This window comes from Stegostoma tigrinum, chromosome 7 (assembly GCF_030684315.1).
Source record: "Stegostoma tigrinum isolate sSteTig4 chromosome 7, sSteTig4.hap1, whole genome shotgun sequence".
In the NCBI taxonomy this organism is placed as follows: domain Eukaryota; kingdom Metazoa; phylum Chordata; class Chondrichthyes; order Orectolobiformes; family Stegostomatidae; genus Stegostoma; species Stegostoma tigrinum.
Genome location: NC_081360.1, coordinates 31,609,662 through 31,630,461, shown reverse-complemented (window position 1 = coordinate 31,630,461; position 20,800 = coordinate 31,609,662). Strand labels below are relative to the sequence as shown.

The window sequence follows — 20,800 nt, the reverse complement described above, 5'->3', positions numbered from 1 at the left end:
GGGTAGTGTAAGTTACTTTCAGATGTGATCGAAGGTCGAGTGGACTTTAGTGTGAATGGCTTACTCCTGATCTTAACTAGAATATTCACTGTGTTCCATTGGGAACACCAGCATGGATTCATGAAGAGTAGGTCATGTTTAACTAATTTGGTGGAATTCTGTGAGGACGTTACTTGCATGGTGGACAATGGGGAACCTGTGGATGTGGTGTACCTGGATTTCCAGAAGGCATTTGACAAGGTGCCACATCAAAGGTTGCTACGTAAGATAAAGTTGCACAGTAATACAGGTAATGAGTTCAGTGAAACAGGGAACTAACAATTAATGATAGTGAGGTTATGCAGTTTGTGAGGCTTCAGTCAGCATGGGATGTTCCAATGCAAGTCTCTCATGAAAGACAACAAGTTAAGACGAATCCTGATACACCTCCTTTTCATTCTTCTATCATTGGTTGGTTTTCAACATTTTAGAGTTTGTGTTGGGACAGCATTTAACCTGAGAAAGGGAGTGTTTTGCCAAGGTTCTCTGGCAAAACACTGTCCTATAAAATGAACATGTGAGCTACTCACTGCACACCTCCCAGCTTTAATAAACAAAATGAACTTTTGCCTTCCACAATGTGTGGATTCATTATTGTTTCCAAATCCCCTCAAAGTGTGGAAGATGTATGCAGGCCTAAATCTGATGCAATTTCAATATATTGCCACAGTGCTGTCCATATTGAAGTGCTGTGCATTAGCTGCAGTTATTAACATTGAGGTTCAAAGATCCATGATGCCTGATGCTTTCTTCAAACAAAAATTTGCTTAGTGAGAAGTGAACAATGCTTGGTTATCCTCTGAACAGGCTGCTCATCTCTCATTTGGGTGTGGATTAACCAGGTCTAACAGTGATAAAGATACTATTTTATACATTTTAAGAGAGCAAGTGTGCATACATTTACGGAAGTGTAACATTATTTACAATGAAATGTCATCCATGCCATCTATGTAACCACAATCAGTCTACGTCACAACATCTGCAAATGGCATGCAGGAAGCTACACTGTGGTTGGTCCTCTGGCTTGGAAGACAGACAGTCATCCCCCAGATTGCATTTGCACGTAGATGGGCCCAAGCCTGCTGAGAATGTCCTGCCCAGATGTGGCTCACCCTTATTTACTTGCATCTTCTGCAGGCTTTTGTATCACAGACAGGAAGAGGTGGAGGGGTTTGATACATCAGGAGTGCTCCAAGATATACTTTTTGGGAGTCTTACGTGTCGCTCTGACTCACTATTGGTACTTGCTGTCACCCGTCCTCCTAAGAGCAAGGGGAATCTGGAATAAGGTTGAGGTTGGTTTCTGGTCTCCCTCTTGCCTTTTAGCTTCGGCCAGTTAGCTTAACTTTGGTAGTGGGGAAAATGCTGAGCAAGACATCTGGATATAAATTGTCCCATTGGGAACACCCAGCATGGATTCATGAAAGGTAGGTCATGCTTAACTAATTTGGTGGAATTCTGTGACGACATTACTTGCATGGTGGACAATGGGGAACCTGTGGATGTGGTGTACCTGGATTTCCAGAAGGCATTTGACAAGGTGTCACATCAAAGGCTGCTACATAAGATAAAGTTGCACGGTAATACAGGTAATGTATCAGCGTGGGCAGAAGATTAATTGGTCAGTAGAAAGCAAAGAGTATGGGTAAATGGGTGTTTTTCTGGTTAGCGGTCAGTGGCTAGTGGTGTGCCTCAGGGATCAGTGTTGGAACCGCAACTGTTTACGATTTACATAGACGGTTTGGAGTTGGGGACTAAGGTCAAAATTTGCAGATGACACTAAGGTGAGTGGTAGAGCAAAGTGTTTGGAAGACACTGAAAGTCTGCAGAGGGATACAGATAGTCTGAGTGAGTGGGCAAAGGTCTGGCAGATGGAGTTCAATGTTGATAAGTGTGAGGTCATCCATTTTGGTAGGAATAACAGCAAAATGGACTATGTTTTAAATGGTAAAAAAGTGCAGCACACTGTGTGCAGAGAGACTTGGGTGTCCTTGTGCATGAATCGCTAAAAATAGGATTGTAGGTGCAGCGGGTAATTAAAAAGGCAAATGGAATTTTGACTGCCATTTCTAGAGGGATGGAGTTTAAAAACTAATGCTGCAGCTGTATAGGGTCCTGGTGAGGCCACATCTGGAGACCGTGTGCAGTTTTGGTCTCCTTACTTGAGAAGAGATATACTAGCACTGGAAGGGGTGCAGAGGAGATGCACTCGGTTGACTCCAGAGTTGAGAGGGTTGGATAATGAGGAGAGACTGAGTAGACTGGGATTATATTCATTGGAATTCAGAAGAATGAAGGGAGATCGTACAGAAACATATAAGATTATGAAGGGAATACATAAGTGAAGGTAGTAAGGTTGTTTCCGCTAGCAGGTAAAACTAGGACTGGAGGGCAGCCCCTCAAAATAAAGGGAAGCAGATGTAGGACTGAGGTCATGAGGGACTTCTTCACCCAAAGGGTTGTGAATCTGTGGAATTCCCTGCCCAGTGAGGCAGTTGAAGCTAACTCACTGAATGTTTTTAAGGCAAGGCTAGATAAATTTTTGAACAGTAAAATAATTAGGGGCTATGGTGAGTGGGCAGGTAAGTGGAGCTGAGTCTCAAAGCGATCTTATTAAATGGCGGGGCAGGCTTCAGGGGCCAGCTGGCTTACTCCTGTTCCTAGTTCTTACTAACTTATGCTGAACCTCTATGGTGACGACATTAGAATGCGATGTTTCATCAAGCTCTTCACGGAGAGGCAAAAGACACATTGCCAGAACTACCATGGTACTAATAATGTCAGTCGACTTCTTTGTTCCAGTTTACTGAATGCCTCTGGCAGGCCTGCCTGCTGTATCAGTCTGTGCACTTTGGCTAAATCAACAAATGTCAAAACAATAGGATTGTATTCTGCCAAGACATGAGCAGGTGTCTGGTCACTAGCCATCCTCTTGAGTGTCAGTGACTTGAGACATTTCTTTCTCAACCTGCTGCAGAGATGTCTGGTGATGTGCTCACCAGATTGTGCTCCCAATTCTAATCTAGAAACAGTACATAACAGATTGGAAGTGTCTGAGCTGGTCTGGTGCTAGAGTTTTTGGGCTTGAGGTTTGCTGGGTGCTGTTAATGCCTGCACATTTCCACGTGTTTCAGAGGTCTGCAGTCTCACTTCATTTAGATAACATGCTCCTTTTATATATTACCTGCCAAATTAGACTAGTGGAACATTATTCCACATTATGCACCAACTTGAATTTCTACCCATTATTTGCTTAACATTTGCAGACATTTTATGCCTTTTTGGTAACTTGCTTTCCTCTCTTTCTGTGTATCATCATCAAATTTAGCAACCATATATTCATATTTTCATCCAAGCCATTTACACTGATTTTAAATAATTGAGGCCTCATGTTTGGTGGTGGAACGGCAATACACAAAGCAGTCAATAAGCCATCTGGAATACTTAAGTTTCAGAAACAGAAAATTGGCATACAAGGCCAGCAAGTTATGCTAAATCTACATACAACACTATTTAGAGTTTTGTGTACAATTCGCACATACAAAGCAATAAGAGAGAAATGTAAAATTAAAGCATATGGGATTGGGCAGAGTGCGCTTACATGGATAGGGAACTGATTAGCAGACAGGAAACAAAGTAGGATCAAACAAGTTTTTTGTCTGAGTGGCACCAGTGACTAGTAGGGTACTGCAACTCTTCACATTATATCTGTAATTATTATCAAATATATTTTCTTCAAGTTTTTACAGAACGCAACGCTATTAGGTAGAGATGCTTCAGTGTGACTTGGACAAGCTGAATGGACAAATGCATGGCAAATGAAGTATAATGTGGATAATGTGAAGTTATCCACTTATCTGAATGGTGATAGATTGGATAGGGGGTGGTGTAATGGGACCTGGGGGTCCTTGTCCACTAGTTGCTAAAAGTAAGCATGCATCTATAGCACATTGTGAAGAGGGCAAAAGGCATGTTGGCCTTCGTAGCAAAAGGATTAAAATACAGCAGTGTGGATGCCTGTACAGTGTCTTAAAACCATACCTGGAATATTCTGTGCAGATTTAGTTTCCCAATGTAAGGAAGGATGTTCTGGCCATTAAGGAAATGCAAAATTAAGGTTTACCAGGCTCCTGAGGACTGATGAGGTGTTTAAAAGAATGAGGCAGCTCTCACACATATCTGTAAAATTCTAACCATGCTAGACAGGGTAAACGAAGGAAGGATGTTCCTGATGACCAGAGAATCTTGAACCAGTGCCTCAATCTAAGGGTACATGACAAGCCAATTAAGATTGTGATCAGGAAAAGTTTCTCCATCCAGAGAGTGGTGAGTCGTTGGAACTCTCTGCTACAAAATGCAGTTGAGGCCAAAACACAATGTTTTCAAAAGCCAACTTGATCTAGTTCTTAAGGCTAAAGGAATCAAAGGGTATTGGGGAAAGAAAGAGAGCAAGAATAGGGTACTGAGTGGATGATCAGTCATGATCACACTGAATGGTGGAGCAGGCTTTAAGGGTCAAATGGCCTTCTCCTGCTACTTTTTTCTGTTCTTAATGTTTAATTCTAGACATGACAGCTTTGGCAAGGACACAGAGGAGGTTTACAAGAGTGGATTCAGGAAGCAGTGAGTACAATCATATGAACAGACTTGAGTAGTTGAGGTTGTAGAAATGCTCGCTGAGCTGGTGGGTTTGGTTGCAAATGCTTCGTCACCCTGCTAGGTAACATTATCAGTGCGCCTCTGGTGAAGTGTCGGTATTCTGTCCCGCTTGTTACTTATATGCCTCGGTCTGCTGGGGTGGTTGCTATTACTTCTGGTTTTGTTTCTCAGTGGTTTGTACACAGGGTCTAATTCAATGTGTTTGTTCATGGAGTTCTGATTGGAATACCAGGCCTCCAGGAATTCCCTGTCATGTCTCTGTTTGGCTTGTGCAATTACGGACATGTTGTCCCAGTCGAATTGTGCTCCTCATTGTCTGTTAGTAGCAAGACAAGTGAGAACTGATTGTCTCTCTTGGTGGCTAGTTGGTGTTCATGCTCTGTATAGTCAATTTTCTTCCAGTTTGGCCTTTGTAGTGTTTCTCACAGTCCTTGCATGGTTTTTTTTATATTACCCCAGTTTTGCTGGTAATTGGTATGGCATCCTTTACGTTCATCAGTAGCTGTTGCAGGATGGTTGTCAGTTTGTGGACTACTCCAATACTTACAGGTCTGAGTAATCTTGTGGTCATCTCTAAAAGGTCGTTGATGTATGAAAGGATGACTAGTGAGTCTGGTTGAGTTGTGTCTGCCTGTTGTGGTTTGTTCCGGAGGTAACGGCAGATTGTGCATTTTGGGTATCCATTTCATTTGAAGACTCCGTCTCAGTGCTCTTGTTCTGCTTTGCACAGTTCTGGGTTGAGCAACATGTTGTGGCTCATTTAAATAATTTAAATTGCAGCAAGTCACAAACTTTAAAAATGACAAGCTGTCAAAAAAATATTTTATATGGAATGGAGTTAACACAAAAAGATTGATAGTTGTGATTACCTTTGTTATGCTTTTGGCACATTAGAATGCTTGATAGGATGGTGGACACGGGTGACAGTGATGGTAATGCTATTGAATATCACTGGAAGATGTTGAGATTGCCACTTGTTAAAGACAAGCATCGTCAGGCACTTGTGTGGCATGACTGCAATTTACCAGTGAAGTTCAGTTCTGAAGTAAGTTCATAGGACCCCAAATATTAACTCTACTTTCTCTCCACAAGTACTGCCAGACTTGCTGGGTTTCGCTAACAATTTCTGTTTTTGCTCCACTGACTGTTTTCAGCTGGATGAGATAACCTGACATAAGTTTTGTGAATACATGCAAAAGACAGTACAAGCAGTCAATATCATTCTAATCCAAGAGTCGAACCTGGCAGATTGGTCTCTCAAAACTACTGAAGCAATATTTCAACTGACACTCAACAAGTAATTACATCATTGGTTAAGTGCCAGGGTGCTGTCTGAATTATTACAAGAATTTCCAGCTCTCAAACTGCTTCTTATCCTATTTACCCTCAATAAGCTATACCAGCTTATCATTTGTGGTGTTACTGTCTGTGGCATTAGGATGGAGGATAAGAAAGAGCACAGCCACCTCAACAATCAGCATGATCAGCTGCTGGACCTAACAGAAGATAACAGGTGAGAGCTTATGATCCATGTGAAAGGATTCAGGAAGTTGGCACAATTTTTTTTAATCTTGTGATAACCAATGCTCTTATAATATTTGACCATATGACATATTGATTGCTGTTTACTAGTAAAGATGGTACTCACGTTTATTCCAGCTAAACAGTTTCAATATTTTATATGGAATGGAGCTAAGAATAATAGGTCAGTAGTTGTGATTACCTTTATTATGCTTTTTGAAAGTGGCACATTAGCCTTGCTTAAAAAAATTACTTGGAAAAATGATACTTACTGTCCAGCATCAGGACTCCCTACAGTGTCTCATTTTTAGGACATCATCAAAATGGACACAAAACTGTGAAATACACGTGTTATTTTCCCCTTTTCACCAATTTCAGTAAAAGAAAACAAGTATAAAACAGTCAAAGAGTCATAGCAAACTTGAAGTGTAAACTTTATTTTTCTCTCTATAGATGTTGCCGGACCTGTGGAGTTTCTCCAGCACTTTAGATTTTATGTAAACATTAAACAATGTTACCCACAGTTAATTACCCATAACGAATTCCAATAAAGCAGGAGATAAATAATTAGCGAAGTAAAAGATCTCATAATTGAGTGCTGACAATCAATAAGATTACAAAAGCAAACCCATGTTGGCATTACATCAGACAGAGCGTGCTGAAATATAATGACATTTTCAGGACATGTTGTTACTAATGTACAGCCTGCCCAACAAGTCCACTTCCAGCAAGTTATGACAAAAACTTTTCCCACATTGAAAAGTGATAATAAGATCTAACCAATAGTGCACACCTCAAGAGTTCTCTCCACAGCAAGAACTGACTGTCATTATTGCAAATTCTTGATGTGTGAAGGAAGAAGAAATAGCCCAAATATAACCTTTTTTTTCTCATGTTCACTGGCAGTTTCATGGGGGAAAACAGAATACCCAAGACCTACAAAAAAAAGCTCCTACCTTTACTTGTTCTTGCTGCATCACAGGGGCTGCCACTGCCATTGGACTTTGGGCGTAAACCTGATGATAGGGTGCTTGAACACTGTGATCTGCATAGGGCTAGGAAGCAATAAGATTTTTTCACTATACACTAGTAATGACTCGACAAAAAAGTGTGTTTGCTCATAAAACTCCTTATTTCCTCTAACTAAATTAAGTACATTTTCAAAAGCCATCACTCAAAACAGGATGAAAATTGTAAATGTGATTTTAAATGTTACTGTCTAAAAATGTAATAAAATAACATTACCACCCCAGAATCCCAAGACCATATTATTTTTGGTCATCAAATATTTGGAGCTCTAAATTTCACTTCAGAAACCCAGAAAATGGCACAAGACCATAAATTGAAAGAAAAGTTTATGAGATAGTATTGAGTAGTACACAAATACCACCTCAGTTCAACTCTACATGAACTCTGCAACCTCTAGTGAACTCTAGAGAATTAGTCTTAACTCAGTGATGGCATACTTCTTGAGTCAGAGGGTGGAGAAGTCCAGAGCTTTGGTGGTCCAAACTTGGCAATCAACCAACAAAAAATAAGAGCTCAGAATTAGTGCTTGGTGTCTAATGTAAAGAGTTAATATTAATTCATATTTGGATAGTCTACAATGACAGAAAATCATGTGACCACCAGAACAACTGGTGGCCAATTCTACGTAGAAGGTTTGTCTAAAGTCTTGCCTTTCATATCATTAGAATATGATGTTAAATGAAAGGTAATGTCTACTGACACCCCAGGCTACTTGCAGTTCGTCAACCCCAATCCTGGATGTAACTAAACATGAGTCACAGGCAGTGATAACAGACAGTGGCAGCACATATAAGATAGCACAAGTAACAGAAACATAAAAGATCTATCAGGATAAGAAAAAAATGAGAAGTATGTCTACAATAAAATGAACCAATGGGGAACACCTTGCTCTCACTGGAATGCTTTGAAAGCAAAGCAGCGCTAAATGAGGCTGAAAAGCTGCTGAACTATTGTTCACAAGGTTTACAATATGCCTAACTAAGCTGAGACTTACAATAAAGCTTAAAAAAGAACAGGTCAGTACCCTTCTGTATGCCATTGACAGTAGATAGAAAACATCCTTGTCCATAAGACCCTAAGGCATAGAGTGGAAGTAAGGCCGTTCGGCCCATCAAGTCCACTCCGCCATTTAAATCATGGCAGATGGGCATTTCAACTCCACTTCCCTGCACTCTCCCCGTAGCCCTTGATTCCTTGTGAGATCAAGAATTTGTCGATCTCTGCCTTGAAGGCATCCAACGTCACGGCCTCCACTGCACTCCGTGGCAATGAATTCCACAAGCCCACCACTCTCTGGCTGAAGAAATGTCATCTCATTTCAGTTTTAAATTTACCCCCTCTAATTTTAAGGCTGCGCCCACAGGTCCTAGTCTCCCCGCCTAACGGAAACAACTTCCTAGCGTCCACCCCTTCTAAACCATACATTATCTTGTAAGTTTCTTTAAGATCTCCCCTCAACCTTCTAAACCCTAATGAGTACAATCCCAGGATCCTTAGCCGTTCATCATACATTAAACCTACCATTCCAGGGATCATCCGTGTGAATCTCCGCTGGACACGCTCCAGGGCTAGTATGTCCTTCCTGAGGTGTGGGGCCCAAAATTGGACACAGTATTCTAAATGGGGCCTAACTAGAGCTTTATAAAGCCTCAGAAGCACATCGCTGCTTTTATATTCCAACCCTCTTGAGATAAACGACAACATTACATTCGCTTTCTTAATCACGGACTCTACCTGCAAGTTAACCTTTAGAGAATACTGGACCAACACTCCCAGATCCCTTTGTATTTCTGCTTTGCGAATTTTCTCACCATTTAGAAAATAGTTCATGCCTGTATTCTTTTTTACAAAATGCAAAACCTCACATTTACTCACATTGAATTTCATCAGCCATTTCCTGGACCACTCTCCTAAACTGTCTAAATCTTTCTGCTGCTTCCCCACCTCCTCAGGGAAAGGATCAATAATGAAAGTTTCATCAGACAGGATTAATGAAGATATATTTTCATGTGAAGAACTCACGAAGCATTTCATGCACATTTCAGCCGTAGGAAGAACACCACTATAGAGTGGGCAAAGTTAGAAGCTGCATCCAGCGAATGGAAGTGAACAGATTCCTGTATTAGAAGTTAATATTAGTTAGCGGAGACGTGCAACCACGGAGACCCAGAATAGAAGTTAATTCTAGGCTGAACTGTCGAGGAGACACTCTCAGAAATATAAAGTTTACACTTCAACTTTGCTATGACTCTGGCTGTCAGTTGAGGATGGATTTCATGTTATTGAAGTTTGTATGGTTAACCAGGAAAGTAGTGAACAAAATGATGCATTTATTCAAGGCAATGATGAGACTTTGTGGAGAAATACGACTTGAACCGTACAGTTTATAGTGCACTAAAGTGGAAGCACTTCTACAGGGAATGCAAGAAGTGGGTACGGTAGCTATGGCAGAAAATCAGAGCATCAGCACAAAGACTGGTCTACTAAAAATGCAGAGGTCTGTAATTGTGAGCATGATTCAAATTGAAGTCCCATTTCCAGATGAGATATATGCACACCACATAACCCAAGGGCACATAAATGCTGGCATGGTACATGATAGATTGGAAACCCAGCTCCAATTTTTATACTTCACGACCCTCTCCCACCTGTCAAAGTGGGGTTAATCTCTCAGCTGAAATCCACAAGTGAATTAATACATCAGGGAAAACAAGAAAGATGCATTTTCACATAAGGCATGGAATTGGAGTCAGTGAAGCTGGCTGACGAAGTCAAAGCATTATTGACAATGAAGCTAAGTGCCTCACTTTTCCTTTTATTGGGTCATTTTCATGGGCTGGGAAAACTTAAGGTCCAAACTTATGCCTGAGCATGGGTCTAAAAATGAGGGAGGAAATTAAAGATTGGAGCGACTGGGCTTGTATACACTTGAGTTTAGAAGGATGAGAGGGGATCTGATTGAGGCGTTTAAGATTATTAAGGGATTGGACACTCTGGAGGCAGAAAGCATGTTTCTGCTGATGGGTGAGTCCAGAACTAGAGGACACAGTTTCAAAATAAGGGGTAGGCCATTTAGAAGAGAGTTGAGGAAAAACTTCTTCACCCAGAGAGTGGTGGATATATGGAATGCTCTGCCCCAGAAGGCAGTGGAGGCCAACTCTCTGGAAAGAGATAGATAGAGCTCTTAACGATAGTGGAATCAAGGGTTATGGGGATAAGGCAGGAACAGGATACTGATTGTGGATGATCAGCCATGATCATAATGAATGGTGGTGCTGGCTCGAAGGGCCGAAGGGCCTACTCCAGCACCTATTGTCTATATTGAAATGAAAATACATGTGCATCAAACCTGAAATTGCACTTGAAACAAGACTTCTTGGATACTGCAATAAATTATCTGGGGGCAGCATTTAAATAAGAAAGATTCATTTAGTAAATCTTCAACAGGTTGAAATGTGTAGACCTTCTGGTCTATATGGATGTAATTAGTCTGTGAGCTGAAGAACTTCAGCGCTCTTGGCACTAAGAGGGTCAATAATCAAATATGAAAAGGTAGGACAATTTATTACATTCCCAATACCAAGCTTGAGTCTATGCTGGCACAAGCTCAAGTCACTTACAATGCAAGCTCCAGTAAACTGTAATGCAGTATAATGTGGGCACAGGGTTAATATGACAAAACCCAACTATTTCATTCTCCTTCATGGAATGGAGAACATCTGATTCTCTGGTCGTAACTAAGAAAAAACCCTACTGACAAATGTGGAAGATAAGAAAATAAAAGAACATAGACAGAAAAAAAACAAAGCTGGAAGCCAAAACAAAGAACAATACAAAGGCATCAGTGTTAAGTTCTATTTGATCATGAGCAGTTTACTTACAGTTACAGAGAAAATAGCAAGAAGAAAGCTATACTGAATCAATTGTTAATAAGATAAAAACAAATAATGTAATGAGATTTCCTTTGGTGAACCAATTCATTGATTTTACCTCTGGCATTGAGGCTTCCATCATTGGAAGTGGAGGAGGTGCACACCCACCATCTTGAGGCATTTCCACTGGTTGATATATTATCTCAGATGGTTGGAGGTACAACACAGAAGCTGTAGATGCTGGTGACTGATGAAACAAATAATATAAATAACACACAAAAAAATTACGAAGTTACACATCATTCTACATGCTTGGAAAAGTTTTAAGAAATTGTTTGTATGTGCGTATAAGGCAATGTGACACAAGAATCAATCCTTTTCTATCACTAAAATAATAAAGCACAGCTGACAAAAGGAATAGTTTGAACTTTGAACTAACGAATATACATTTATGGAAGTACACAGTCCTTATGTTTTTCAAATGTCAAAACACATTATCAATTAGGTCTTTAAATCCTTCATTTGCATCTAACACATTCTGTTGTGACTCTGATCACAGTATTGCGCTGAAAATCAAGCCCAACTTCACCAGCTATATCAAATATAATCGTCAAAATGGTAAATTTATTTCTCTTCATTACTGTTATCTAGAACAAAATAAGTGGCAAAATCGGTTATCAACTAAGCTTCTGTGCTACAGAATTAAATGATACTGCCTTAATCGTAACACATGCATTCATATAGAGACAGGGCAACATAGAGCACTGCAGAGGTATAATTGATGCGGAGGGAGAAAAACAGCCTTGTGGTTCAAAAGTCTAAATTAGGAGGGGAGAATGGGTGACTTCTTCTAGTTCTGTCAGTTTCCTGTTGATGAGATCATATTGCTGTCAGCTGAACAGTGATGGAAGACCTGAGATAACAAGGTGTGGAGCTGGGCGGACACAGCAGGCCAAGCAGCATTGGAGGAGCAGGAAGGCTGGTGTTTTGGGCCAAGACCCTTGTGAAGAAGGGTCTAGGCACAAAACGTCAACCTTCTTGCTCCTCTAATGCTGCTTGGCCTGTTGTGTTCGTCCGGTTCTACACGTTGTTATCTCAGAATCTGCAGCATTTGCAGTTCCTACTATCGATGGAAGACTTAGTTCAGATGAAAGGTCAATTAAGGCTTCAGTCTTTAGATTGAGTTAACAGTTCAGGTTTCAGAATTCATGAGCTCAGAGATACTGATTCCTGGAACTTTCTCAGATTTCCACAAAATACCTTGATCATTTTGTTATCGTTTATGGGACATTTTATCAGACAGAGGCAGAGCGAGAAAGAGGAGAAACAGACAGACAATGACAGAAAAGATGTTGTTCCTCTCACCTATCCCCTCTTCCCACCTCAAGCCGCACCTCCATTTCCTCCCTACTAACCTCATCCCTCCCCCTTGACCTGTCCGTCCTCCCCGGGCTGACCTATCCCCTCCCTACCTCCCCACCCATACTCTCCTCTCCACCTATCTTCTCCTCTTTCCATCTTCGGTCTGCCTCCCCCTCTCTCCCTATTTATTTCAGAATCCTCTCCCCATTCTCCTTTTCTGATGAAGGGTCCAGGCCCGAAAAGTCAGCTTTTGTGCTCCTAAGATGCTGCTTGGCCTGCTGTGTTCATCCAGCGCCACACTTTGTTATCTCCATTCCGCCAATTTTCTTTCACCTGCCAGCAGCTCCCACTTGTGTCAAAACACAAACAAGAAGTCTAGAGGATATCAACATGGACCCTAGGGTTTTTCTTCAAGTTTCTTTGTCAAGCCAATAAGTCCATAAACAGAGTTAGTGTCATACAGAACAGAAACAGACCTTTCGGTCCAACTCGTCCATGCCAACTGAACTTCCCAGCTAGTCCCATTTGCCTGCATTTGGCCTGAAACCCACTAAATCTTTCCTATGCATGCACCTGTCGAAAGGTCTTTTAAATGTTATAACTATACCTGCATCTACCATTTCATCTGGGCAGTTCATTCCATAAATGCACCACTTTCGGTGTGAAAGAGTGCCCCTTAGGTCCCTTTTAAACTTCCATGTCTCAACTTAAACCTAGGTCCCCTAGGTTTGAACTCCACAATGAACTCTGCATTGTCTTCCTTTTTCAAAATGATTTGCTTTTTTAGTAAGCAGGGAATAACTCAACAGTTGTTCCTGATTCGACATTTTCCAAGAAATCACTTGATAAATGTGACATTAACCAACCCAATACCATCCAAGCAGTTCGATTTTCCAATTCTTACAATCCCCAAAAAATATACTTCTAATATGGGATAGTGTAGGTGGAGGAGCTTAGATTAGTTCACAGGTCGGCGCAACATCGAGGGCCGAAGGGCCTTTTCTGCGCTGTATTGTTCTATGTTCTAATATGCCTCCACATTTGGGAAAATGAAATATCATTTCAACTATGATTCATTACAATGTAAACATTGCACAAATAACAAAACACAAATAAAATTACATTTATTCATTCTCATTCACTCTTTACATAGGTTTATATAACTCCTTGCCACCTTTTGTAAATCTCGATACCATCCTGGCATCATTAATTCTTGATTGTACACCAGCAGTTCTATCAACTTATCCAATGATATGAAGAATTCACCTACCATAAGGTCAAATTAACAAACTCTAACAAAATAATCTCTCATAATAATATTAAACAAAAAAACTGCGAATGTTGGAAAACTGAAATGGAAATAGAAACTGCTGGAGAAATTCAGTAGGTTTGACATCATCGGTGGAGAGAAAGCAGAGTTAAAATTTTGGATCCAATGACCCTTCTTCAGAACTGAAATTCTGAAAAAGGTTCACTGAACCTGAAATGTGAACTGGGCTTTCTTTCCACGGATACCGTGATAACAGTTTACCACTTTTAGTTTTAAAATTCTCTACAAAAGTTAAATGATTTGGTTCATTATAAAGTAACGTTTCTTTATGATGGACATAAACTTCAAGTTGGCCAAGAGCCAGCAACAATCTCAAAAAATTCCTTTTCCATTGCAGAATATTTCTCTTGATGCTGCTCAATTTATTAGAAAAGTATCCTTCTGGATTCTCTTTGATTCATCATTTTGCAACAAGATAACCCCCACCTCCAAGTCATTAGTATCAGCTGCTATTTGAATAGAATCCACAGAATCCCTAGTGTGGAGGCAGTTCATTTGACCCAGAGGGTCCACGTCGACCCTCTGAACAGCATCCCATCCAGACCCAACCCCCTACCCTACCCCTGTAACCATGCATTTCCCATGGCTAATCTACATAGCCTGCACATCCCTAGGCACTACGGGCAACTCAGCCCAATTCTTTTACTGATTAAAATTCCCTGTATTCACAGTCTTGAATACAGTTACTGACCCAGCCACTACAGCACTGCAGTAATGAATTCCACAGATTAACCACCCTCAGAGAAGACATTCCTCCTCATCTCTGTCCTAATCGGATGACCTCTTATCTGGGATTATGCCCCCTCGCCCTACTCTCTGCCACGAGGCAGTACAACCTCTCTGCATATAATTTTTCAACTCTCATAAGAATCTTGCATGATTCAAGAATGTCACCTCTCATACTTCTAAATTCCAATGAGTACAAGCCCAAAACTACCCAACCTCTTTTCATAAGACACTGCCTCCAAACAATGGATCAATGCATGAACCTTCGCTGGACTGTCTCCTAGTGTATCTTTCTTTAGATAAGGAGATGAAAACTCCAGCCGTGGTTTAACAAGTTCCTTGTACAGTTTTCTCAAAGTCTCCCCATTTTTATACTTATTTCCTTTAAAATGAAGGTCAACATTCCATTTACCTTCCCTATTACCTGATGAATATGTATATTAGCCATTTCCAACTTAGGAACATCGGAATTAGGAGTGAGAGGAGCTAATTCAGCCCTTCAAGCCTGCTCTGCCATTTTGCATGATCATGGATGATCTTATTCTGGTCTCAATTCCACTTTCCTGCTTGCTCCCCCCAGCACTTTATCCTGCTCTTTTTAAAATCTTAAATATATCTATTTGTTTCTTGAATCTGTTGATTGATTCTGCCACTACTGCACTCAGGGCAGTGAGTGCCACAGATTCACAATCATCTGACAGAAGGCCTGGTCTTGGGGCAGCTCTCAGGCTGGTCTTTCAGCAGTAGGTCCAGCACCTCATGGCAGTACCTTGGCTTGGCATGCGAGTGGATCCTGCCCAGGCATGTTCCCGATGCTTATAGGGAGATCAGAGGGGTGGCAGTTTCAGCTATGGCAGTGGCAACAAGAACAGACAGCTGGGGTCTCCTGGACAGCGAGATGTGCGAAAGACTCAAGGGCTGTTAAACTTTTAACTTATTCTTTTATTTTCCTAGTTGAAACTACAAAAGATTTTAGTGTTAACTATTACCTTATTTATTTTTCTACTTACTCTATGAAGTAATACTTTACTTTTTCATTCTTGTTTCTCTTAAGTTTTTCTGTACCTAGGTAACTTAGTACATAAAAAGGCGCCATGTGTAGCGACGTTGTACACTTTTCACTGTACTCCTATACTTCTGTACTTGAGTACACTTCACAATAAAAGCTAAATCTAATCCAATCTAAGTAGTTTCTGCTCATCTTAGTTCTGAACCTACCTCCTCTCACTCTCTATCTATGACCTTTAGTTCCAGACCGTCCCACAAGCAGGTACATCTGTTTAACGTCCATATTATCAAACCGCTTTAGCATTTTAGCACACCTCAATCAGACATCTGCATTCTTCTGAACTCCAGTGATTACTGGCTTGTTTAGAGGATTTGCTGACTGACAGAAAGCATTAGGAAACATGGGTCCTTATCTGGATGGTGAACTATAACTCGGGGGGTGTCACAGGCTTCAGTTCTTGGACCTCAATTATGTACAATTCAAATAAATGATCTTCAAACAGGGACAGAGTGTAACTTGGCAAAACTCGTGAATGGACAAACAGCGGCTCAACAATGCGCTATCTTCAAAAAGGACAGGGTTTGGGCACAGTAAAGGTACATACCCACAAGAGGGAAAGATTGGACTAACAAATCAGAGCTTCCTGGAAGACAAATATGTAAGAAATTCAGCTAAAGAAGGAAATGTGTGGTCATATAACCAAGCTGAATATAGCAGGTTCAGAAAAAAGCTGAAAAGGTAAATAAGCAATGAGGCATTATGAAACAGGGTTCAGGAGCTAACATAAATTAAAATCTCAATGTCTTCTACAAGTACATCAATAGTATAAGTGTGGCAAAAGAAAAAGCAGGTCCAATTGGAAACCAAAAGTAAGACTAACATTTAAGAGGTAAGGCACATGGCTGAGATGTTAAATCCATACTTTGCACCTGTCTTTACCTGCAAGGCAGATGCCTCCTCTGCCACTGTGAGTGTGGAAGAAAATCAAGTTACTAGATGGATTTAAGATTGATATGAAGTATTGGATATGCCATTTGTACTTAGTTGAATAGGTACGAGGAGAGGATACAATACATCTAAGGATATTGAAGGAAATTACTGCAGAAATTGCAGAGACATTGTTAATTATCTTTCAATTTTCCTGGATGTAAGGTTGATGGAAGAATTGCAAACTTATTCCTTTGTTCAAAAAATGTTGTGAAGATCACCCCAGTAATTACAGATCAGTTTAACTTCTGTGAAAACTTATGAGTTATTCAGGACAGAATTAATTGTAATTTAGAAAAACATGGAGTCAGCAATGATTTGTTACAGGAAAATGGTGTGGAACTATCTTGCTGGCATTTATTGAATAGGTATTGGAGAAGGTTGAGGTGGGAAAGGCTGCTGTTGCAGCGGATTGTATACATGGCAGATGAACTTCAATGCATAGGGCATCATGTGGATAGAATATAGGCAGATAGTACAAACTAAAGGTTGTTATTTGAAAGGATGCGCAGGAACAGGGAACCCGTGCTCAAGTAATTAAAGCACGCAGGATAGGTGGAGGAAGCTGTTAATAAAGCATGCAGTACTCTAGGCCTCAGTATTCATATATCGTGGCACAAAATACAAGAGTTGGGAGGTTATGATGAACACATATACTGATCAGATAGTATTGGCACTGAATATAGGAAAGATATGAATGCACAACAGAATGTGCATAAGATAATTTACATGAACAGTTCAAAGAATAAGACACTTCAGAACAGAGGAAAGATTGGAAAAGTTGGGACTGTACTCGGTCAGAAGGCAAAGAGGAAATTTGTTAGAAGTTTACAAAATCCTCAAGTATTTATTTATTATTGTTCCGTATACCAAGGTACAGTGAAAGGTTTTGTTTTGCATGCAGTACAGGCAGATCACACCAAGCAAAGTTCAGAGGGTAAAACAACAGAACGAAGAATACAATGTTACAGTTGCAGCAAAGGTGCATAGACAGTGAGATCAACACTAAATTCAAAATTTGAGAGGTCCATTCAGAAGTCTAGGGAAGAAACTGTTCGGACGTGCATGCAAACATTTATATCTTCTGCCCAACAGAAGGGGGTGAAGAGAGTATAATCTGGGTGGGAGGAGTCTTTGATTATGTTGGCTGCTTTCCCGAGGCAGCAGTAAGTACAGACGAAGTCAATGGATGGAAGGCTGGTATGCATGATGAACAGGTCTAAGTTCACAATATTCTATAATTTCTTGCAGTCTTGGGAACAGCAGTCCCAAGCCACACTGTGATGCATTCAGATAGAATGCTTTCTGTGGTAAATGTATAAAAATTGGTAAAAGTCTCTGTAGACACACCAAATTTCCTTAGCTGCCTGAGGAAGTAGAGAGTTGTTGTGTTTTTTTCACCATTGCGTCAACGTGGGTGGACCAGGGCAGATTGTTGTCGATCATCACACCCAGGAACTTGATGCTCTTGACCATCTCTACCTCAGCACTACTGATGGAAAAGGGGGCATGCCGTGCATCCCACTTCCTAAAGTCAATGACCAGCTCTTTCAGTTTGCTGACACTGATGGAAGAGATTGTTGCCTTTACACTATGCTGCTAATCACACAACTTCTTTCCTGTATTTTGTCTCTTATAACAGTGGTGAATCGTCAGCAAACTTGTAAATGCAGCTGGAGTGGAACGTGGCCACACAGTCAAGAGTGTATGAGCAGTACAGTAAGAGGCCAAGTATACAGCTTTGTGGGGCACCAGTGAGGATTATGATGTAGGAGGTGTTGTCGCCTGTTCTTACTGTTTTCGATCTATGGATCAGAGAGTCAAGGATCCAGTTACAGACTGGGGAGCTGAGACCTAGGTCTTGGAGTTTACAGATGAGTTTGTTTGGAATTATGGTGGTGAAGGTGGAGCTGTAGTCAACAAGCAGGAGCCTGATGTAGTTAATCTCGTTATCCAGATATTCCAGTTTCGACTGTATGTCCAACAAGACGGTGTGTAGTGTGGATCTGTTGCTCCAGTACACAAATTGCAAAAGATCAAGGTAATTTGGTAGGCTGGAGTTGATCTGAGTCATGACTAGTCTCTTAAAGCATGTCATAATTATGGAGGTCAGAGCCACTGGGCTAATCATTGAGGCACGCTGCATGATTTTTCTTTGGCACCAGAATGGTGATGGCCTTCTTGAAGCAGGTGGGGACTTCAGATCGTAGTAAGATCGGTTATGGACAGAGTGGTTAGTAAGAAACTGTTTTAACATGTAAACATATCGCGAACCAAAGCACACAGTTTTAAACTGTCTTACAAAAGAAGCAAATGCCAGGAGAGAAAGAAAACTCTCACACAGCAAGAAATTATAGTATGGAATGCCCCGTCTGGAAGAGCAGTGGAAGTACATTCAACTGATGCATTCAAGTGGACATTTGATGATTATTAAAAGCAAATAATGTACAAGGTTCTGGGCAAACTGAAGCGCTTTAATTCTTTGAAGAGGTAACAAGTATGTTAGACCAGGGAAACCCAGTAGATGTTATCTTTCTAGACTTCCAAAAGGCCTTTGATACGGTGCCTCATGGGAGGCTGCTGAGCAAGGTGAGGGCCCATGGTGTTTGAGGTGAGCTACTGGCATGGATTGAGGATTGGCTGTCTGGCAGAAGGCAGAGAGTTGGGATAAAAGGCTCTTTTTCGGAATGGCAACCGGTGACAAGTGGTGTCCCGCAGGGTTCAGTGTTGAGGCCGCAGCTGTTCACATTATACATTAATGATCTGGATGAAGGGACTGGGGGCATTCTGGCGAAGTTTGCCGATGATACAAAAGTAGGTGGTCAGGCAGGTAGTACTGAAGAGGTAGGGAAGCTGCAGAAAGATTTAGACAGTTTAGGAGAGTGGTCCAGGAAATGGCTGATGAAATTCAATGAGAGTAAATGTGAGGTTTTGCACTTTGGAAAAAAGAATACAGGCATGGATTATTTTCTAAATGGTGAGAAAATTCGCAAAGCAGAAGTACAAAGGGATCTGGGAGTGTTGGTCCAGGATTCTCCAAAGGTTAACTTGCAGGTAGAGTCCGTGATTAAGAAAGCAAATGTAATGTCGTTTATCTCAAGAGGGTTGGAATATAAAAGCAGCGATGTGCTTCTGAGGCTTTATAAAGCTCTAGTTAGGCCCCATTTAGAATACTGTGTCCAATTTTGGGCCCCACACCTCAGGAAGGACATACTAGCCCTGGAGCGTGTCCAGCGGAGATTCACACGGATGATCCCTGGAATGGTAGGTTTAACGTATGATGAACGGCTAAGGATCCTGGGATTGTACTCATTAGGGTTTAGAAGGTTGAGGGGAGATCTAAAAGAAACTTACAAGATAATGTATGGTTTAGAAGGGGTGGACGCTAGGAAGTTGTTTCCATTAGGCGGGGAGACTAGGACCTGTGGGCACAGCCTTAAAATTAGAGGGGGTAAATTTAAAACTGAAATGAGATGACGTTTCTTCAGCCAGAGTGGTGGGCTTGTGGAATTCATTGCCACGAAGTGCAGTGGAGGCCGGGACGATGGATGCCTTCAAGGCAGAAATCGACAAATTCTTGATCTCAGAAGGAATCAAGGGCTACGGGGAGAGTGCAGGGAAGTGGAGTTGAAATGCCCATCAGCCATGATTTAAATGACGGAGTGGACTTGATGGGCCGAACGGCCTTACTTCCACTCCTATGTCTTATAGTCTTATGATGCATTCAAGAGGACACTTCATTATTTAAATGTAAATAATGTGCAGGGGTTTGAGCAAAAGGCACAAAACTGGTAGCAAGTCAAAATGTTCAGAGATCTAGTAAGGATAAAATGGGGCAAATAGCCCCTTTGTCCATCACTAAAAATCTGTGATTCATAAGCAGTCAGTCAGTCTTACTTCTATGGTGGGCAAATTATTGGAGAGGATTCTGAGAGACAGTATTTATGATTATTTGGAAAAACACAGTTTGATTAGAGATAGTCAGCATTGTTTTGTGAGGGGCAGGTCATGCCTCACAAGCCTTACTGAATTCTTTGAGCATGTGACAAAACACACTGATGAAGGTCAAGCAGTGGACGTGGCGTTTATGGATTTTAGCAAGGCGTTTGATAAGGTTCTGCATGGTAGACTCATTCAGAAATTAAGGAGGCATGGGATTCAGGGAAATTTGGCTGTCTGGATACAAAATTGGCTGTCCAACAGATGACATACAGTGGTAGTAGATGTAAAGTATTCAGCCTGGAGCTTAATGTCCAGCGGTGTTCC

The 20,800-nt window shown here is 41.1% G+C and overlaps 1 protein-coding gene across 1 annotated transcript in view; it reads right to left on the bottom strand.

Annotated features, from left to right (window-relative positions):
* Positions 1-20,800, bottom strand: part of LOC125453976 (protein boule-like) — a 117,287-nt gene that overhangs the window by 20,154 nt on the left and 76,333 nt on the right. Inside the window, exons 9-10 of the mRNA XM_048534176.2 lie at positions 11,239-11,367; positions 7,176-7,274 (exon numbers count right to left, since the gene is read on the bottom strand). Of these exons, the coding sequence (XP_048390133.2) occupies positions 7,176-7,274; positions 11,239-11,367 (228 nt within the window). The remainder of the gene's footprint in view (positions 1-7,175; positions 7,275-11,238; positions 11,368-20,800) is intronic.